The sequence below is a fragment of the Asparagus officinalis genome, chromosome 5 (genome assembly GCF_001876935.1).
Source record: "Asparagus officinalis chromosome 5, Aspof.V1, whole genome shotgun sequence".
In the NCBI taxonomy this organism is placed as follows: Eukaryota; Viridiplantae; Streptophyta; class Magnoliopsida; order Asparagales; family Asparagaceae; genus Asparagus; species Asparagus officinalis.
This window is the reverse complement of record NC_033798.1, coordinates 7658645-7664249: the sequence shown is the minus strand read 5'-3', so window position 1 is coordinate 7664249 and position 5605 is coordinate 7658645. Positions and strand designations below refer to the sequence as shown.

At 32.3% G+C, this 5605-nt stretch overlaps 1 protein-coding gene across 1 annotated transcript; it reads right to left on the bottom strand.

Annotated features, from left to right (window-relative positions):
- On the bottom strand, window positions 100-1229 carry LOC109841473. The gene is made up of 2 exons (XM_020410440.1): window positions 857-1229; window positions 100-593 (listed from the first exon to the last, which is right to left on the bottom strand). The coding sequence occupies exons 1-2, from the start codon at window positions 1227-1229 to the stop codon at window positions 100-102; spliced, it is 867 nt and encodes a 288-aa protein (XP_020266029.1).

The window sequence follows — 5605 nt, the reverse complement described above, 5'->3', positions numbered from 1 at the left end:
CATGCTATTGGCCTGAAGTCAGATGCTGAGTTTGGGTTGAGTATTTTGGGAACCAAGGTAATGGTTGTAGAATTTAGAGCACCAAGAAGTTTACCTGAACTAAAAAAATTCCTCAACTGCCATGAATATATCTTCATTAATGACTTCCCATGCAGCCTTGAAGAAAGAAGCACTAAATCCATCTGGGCCTGGGGCTTTTCCATCTGACATAGTGAAGACAGCTTGTCTAATTTCCTCTCTGGTGACAGGTTTACTAAGCTCAATGCGTTGATTGGAAGAGAGAATTGGCCCTTTAGAGATAACCACAGGATCAGGAGGTGTAGTGGGTATTATGGTTCCAAGCAGTTTTTTATAATATTGAATGAATTCAGAGATGATATCTTGTGTATCTGTAATCCTGATACCATTTTCCGTGTATATAGACAGCACTCTATTGTGGTGTCTCTTATTCTTCATAACAGCATGGAAATATTGGGTGCTCTTATGACCTTGCAATCCCCACTTGATATTAGCTTTTTGCCTGTGAAATGAGTTTTCACAATCAAGTAACTTTGTGTATTTCCTAATGTGTTCCTTTTCCCTGGTAATCAGACCTGGATTAAAAAGGTCAGAACTTAGTTGAGCTTGTATATCATATAGCTCTACTTTAGCTCTGGATAATTGTTCACTAATATTCATGAAGTGCCTTTTATTCAGGTCTTTGAACACAGGTTTGAGTTTTTTGACTTGTTTTGCACCCTGTACATGCTGTATCCAGAGATATGCTTATTCCAAACTGAGCTAACTGCTGGTAGGAAGTCTGGGTGTTTAGTCCACATAGAAAAGAATTTGAATGGCCTCTTGCCTTCACAATTACCTTCATCTCCAACTGTTAACAATCCTGGGGAGTGATCAGAACAATATGGCATCAGAAAATCCATCTGGCTTGATGTATATTGGAAAATCCAGTCTTCATTAACTAGAATTTTATCCAACCTGCTCCAGACTCTTGTAGATGCATCCTGCTTATTACTCCAAGTGAAAAAACATCCAGTGGATTTAATATGTTTAAGCTGGCTTGTATCAATAAAATTCTGAAAGTCCTCAACCTCTGAATCTGTTATTTGAGTCCCTCCTAGCTTCTCTTCACTATTAAGTATGGCATTGAAATCACCTCCTACTGGCCAAGGTCCTGACACATTCCTTTTGAAAGCCATTAGATCATCCCAAAGAACTTTTATGCCTTCCATATGATTGAGAACATATATGGTTGTGATTAAACACTTTAGTCTTCCATCTTTTGATTCCACATTGCATGTAATGAATTGATCAGAAGTATTAATATTCTGGACAGAGAGATAATTATTATCCCAAAGAATCCATATCCTGGCTTTGTTAGCAGTGTGATGCACATTAGAAATTCATTTCCAATATTTTGCAACTTTTTTAGCAATGATCTTCATTTTCTCTATAGACACTTTAGTTTCTAAGAGAGCAAGGAACGAGATTTTGTAATCCTGAATGAACTGCTTAACAGTCAAGTGTTTAGAGGGTTTGTTAATCCCTCTAATATTCCAGATGGCTAAATGCATTTATTGGGAAATACCACCCCTATCATTGCTATAGCGGTCTAAATCAAGTATCTGGTGCTCCAAACTTGAGAATTGTGATGCATGGATTGGATTACCAGGCTCTTTAAAATTGATTCTCTTAGCTGCGTTTGCTCTGGTGACACTAGTGAAACCAGTAGTATTGATAGTGGGAGAGAAATGAAGCTCCCCAGAGAATTAACACCTAGCAAGTACAGATTTTGTTGGCTCCTTTGACTGTGCAGCTAAACTAGGAACCCTTGTCATAGCAACAGGACCCTGTGTGACAAAGCCAAATATATTTGACCTATCTCTAGCTTCAGAATTCTTTGTTGACCCAGGAGGTGACTGAATTACAACATCAGCAGCAATAACTTGAGACTGTGCATGTTTCATAACATCTTGTGCATGTTTTGCACTTGAACTTTCATACACCCCAGAGTCAGAGTTTTTATGTGCAGTTGTTCCAGCATCTAAACCTCTCACATCAACATTATGATGTAAACTTTTTCCTTGTACATTCACAACTGGATTCACAGCATGATTTTGAGCATTTTGTCTGTTTACAGGAACCCAAAATTTTGTTTTATTCCTTCTACACTGACCAGTTTCATGTCCAAGTTTATTACATGATGTACACCACCTTGGTTTGAGTTCATATATCACTTACTGAGCATAGCTCCTTCCATCAGGATCTTGAATGACAATTTGATCTGGTAAGGCCTCTTTCAAAAGCAAGTTCACTTCTATTAAAACTCTTACGTAGCTTAACCTTTGCCTAGTAGCAGTAAGTTTATCTGTTGATATAGGTTTACCAATGAGGCTAGCTACCTTACTGATCCCAATTGAACTCCAAAGGTTTAGCTTCAGATTAGGGAATTGTACCCAAAGTGGATAGGAAAAGTCTTGAATTTTATCCAAATCAGTGTTAATACTCCATATCTTTAGCATCAAAGGCCTAGAACCAAAAAACTTGGGGCCTGCCTCTAAGACATCTTTCATCTGCTTCTCCGTTTGAAAATCAAAAAGGAGCAGACCTATCTTGATTAAAGAAACCTTTGGAATAGAATAATTTCCCCATATCTTACTCACATATGTTTCCATTGATTTGAAATTTAACATTTAAACCAATAACATGCCCTATTAAAGCATTTCTCCACAATTGTTCCCCTTCTTTCCATTCATCAATAGTAAAAGAGGCAGTTTTTGATTGGGAAGATGGCATGTAGCTCAGAGACAGACCACTACCTAATTACCTGTTAGCAGCAAACAAGCTTGCGAAGGTTTTTCTAGGTATTGGATCAAGTTTTTCCATATTATCATCATTACCATTAGATTTATCCCTCTCTTTCCAGATTTCAAATTACCAGAAGATACTGAATCATTATTAGACTTAGCTCTCTCATTTACTAATTCATCATAATTGATTTCCACAGTTTCAGTCAATGGAAAAGTATCAGCATCAGAAATTACTTTTGAAATCTCTTGATCTGAGCTAAGGACACTTGTGGATTTAGAGTTTAAAGCCTGAGAAAAATAAGAAACAGAGGGAATCACCTCCAATTCAACCTCATCAGCCCAGGAGGCCCTAGATGAGCTACTGATTCCATTTCTGAGATGTCGAGCTTGAATTCCTTCCATCAGAGGAGTACCTAGGGATCGATGAGGTCCAGACAAGAAATCAGTAGATCCGAGGAATTCCTCCATTGATTTCTTCATCTTATCTCCTTTTGGACCTGTCGAGCCCATAACATCTTCGTTGAGTTCATCATCATCTTCCTCAAGATTAGTATCAAAATGATCCTCAAGAGCTTTGCGAACAAGAGCTTGAAGATCGCTGACCAATACTGAGTATCTTCCTTCCGCGTCTATTCTTCTTCTTCGCTATTGAAAACTAAGCGGGGGCGCACGATAGTAGAGAGTAGATCGCCCGCTATCTTACGACTTCAGACATCCCGCTCCTTTTTGTTTCCATTTACATATAACTAACTAATCTGAGTCAGTGATAATTTTTAAATGTCAGGATATTTCTTACAACTCTAAAATTTTTAGGATGCTTTTTACAATTATTAAAACTATAGATTAGAAACACATGAAATATAGAAGTTATAACTACCAAACTTAAAAGTAAGTTTTTTAAAAACACTCACAAAGGTTTAAAAATTAAAAATCACACCCTCAAAGTTCAAAACCACAAAAAGGACTAAAATTTTAAAACTTGGTAAAGAAAAGTATAATTGTTTGGTATTCTTAAAATAAGATATATATAATTTTTAATTAGGATTTACTTTCCCTTTTCAACATTTAAAAATAGTCTAAGGTGATACTTATAAACAAAAGTAGTAAGAATTGATTAAAAACATCCGGTTAAGGAATAAAATTTTTAAAAATATTATAACTTAAAAGTTATCATCACTATATAAATTAAAGCAACTGCATACAATTTTATTAATAAGTTGGAGTAGAAAAAATATATTAGTAACATTAATTGATAGATGTTTAAATCCATAAAAATAATAAAATATTATAATATAATAGCTTAGCATTAATTGACTATAATTTAGAAATATTAATCTCTAATGTTAATAATATTTATAGGATAAAAGAATACAAAGAATTATATATGGAGAAATTATCAGAATGTTTAAATATATTCTTCAAAAGAATTAAGCTATTTCCATTTCAAATGGAAAAATGACGGAAATAATTCTAAAATTAAGAAAACATTCATGAATCACTTGAATTGGCATTAACATAAGGCATATCTATTAAAAAAGTAGTGATTGAGTTACATTGAAGAATAATTTAATAATTTTATCTTAATCAAAGAAAAATTCTCCATGGAAAATATAAAAAAAATTAGTATGTATTCATAAATTTCATATTTTATTCTCTAAATACTAAAAAAATTAAATATTAATATTATAATCTTAATCAAATTGGTAACGAAAAATGTAGGTATTTAGTTTAAATCTTTGTCGAAAATGACAGGGATGGAGTAAAGATAATATTATTAACATAGCAGAACTCTTATTGGATGAACATCAGAAGAATTCAAAAAAAAAAGAGGTAGCTCTCAATCTTATTTAAGTAATAAATTAGGAATACAAAGAATTTCATATATATAAAATTAACACTTATTCTTAATAAAATAGAATAAAATCAAAGTCTGTATTTAAGAAGTTTGTGTTGAATATCAGAAATACATTTAACTTCTTTGTGAAGTTAAAAGAGAGGATAAAAGATTAATGAGCCCAGGAAGATAGCAACACAAAAAATACAACTCCAGTCTAATATCACAATCGATGTAGATGATGAAGACGCTACTCTAGAATTGTCTAGAAAAGAAATAAAGGTGAAGATGGATTGATCTTAGCTCAATAAAAAATAAAATAGAATGAATAAAAGATAATATTTTCTGAATATTTTGTAGAATAGTTTAATTATTTTAAGTAAAATTAGAAATCTTTAGAAGGGAGTTTTATAAACATTTTTAGTGCTTTTATATGCTTATGTAGATACTTTTATCATATAAAAATATTCTAGAGTTATCATTAATCTTTAATTTATAATTTTTTATGAAGTCTATCAATGATTAAGAAAACAAACTCCATATTCTCTTTTGTATCGTTTTAGAATACTTTTAATCAATCATTTTGGCTTATTGGTTTTAAATATTCACCTTTCTTGTATAACACTATTGCAATATTTTTTATTTTGACAACACTATACTTTCTCAAGTAAAGCTTGGTTTCATGTCAGTCAAAATAATATGAAAATTCAAATTAGCTTCAAATTATATTTGTTTTCTGTGAATTCAAATATCAACATAAAAATTTTTATTGGGTGTGGCCCATTTAAACGGACATCAAATAAAATAAATAATCACAATATTAAAGTTTAGAGATAAAAGTAAGCACAAACTATTAAGGAACAAACTTTAGTTAGAAAATAAGCCAAAAAAATTTATCCATGGTATTTAACCACGTGCATTGCACGTGTATAAAATCTAGTGTATATATATATATATATATATA

Bases quoted from the DNA above. Each gene is read 5' to 3' on its own strand.
- LOC109841473 (XM_020410440.1), bottom strand. From the start codon at position 1,229: ATGGAAGGCATAAAAGTTCTTTGGGATGATCTAATGGCTTTCAAAAGG. The intron at 594-856 runs GTAATTGTGAAG...TTTTTAATCCAG, and splicing joins GTTAACAGTTGGAGATGAAG to GTCTGATTACCAGGGAAAAG.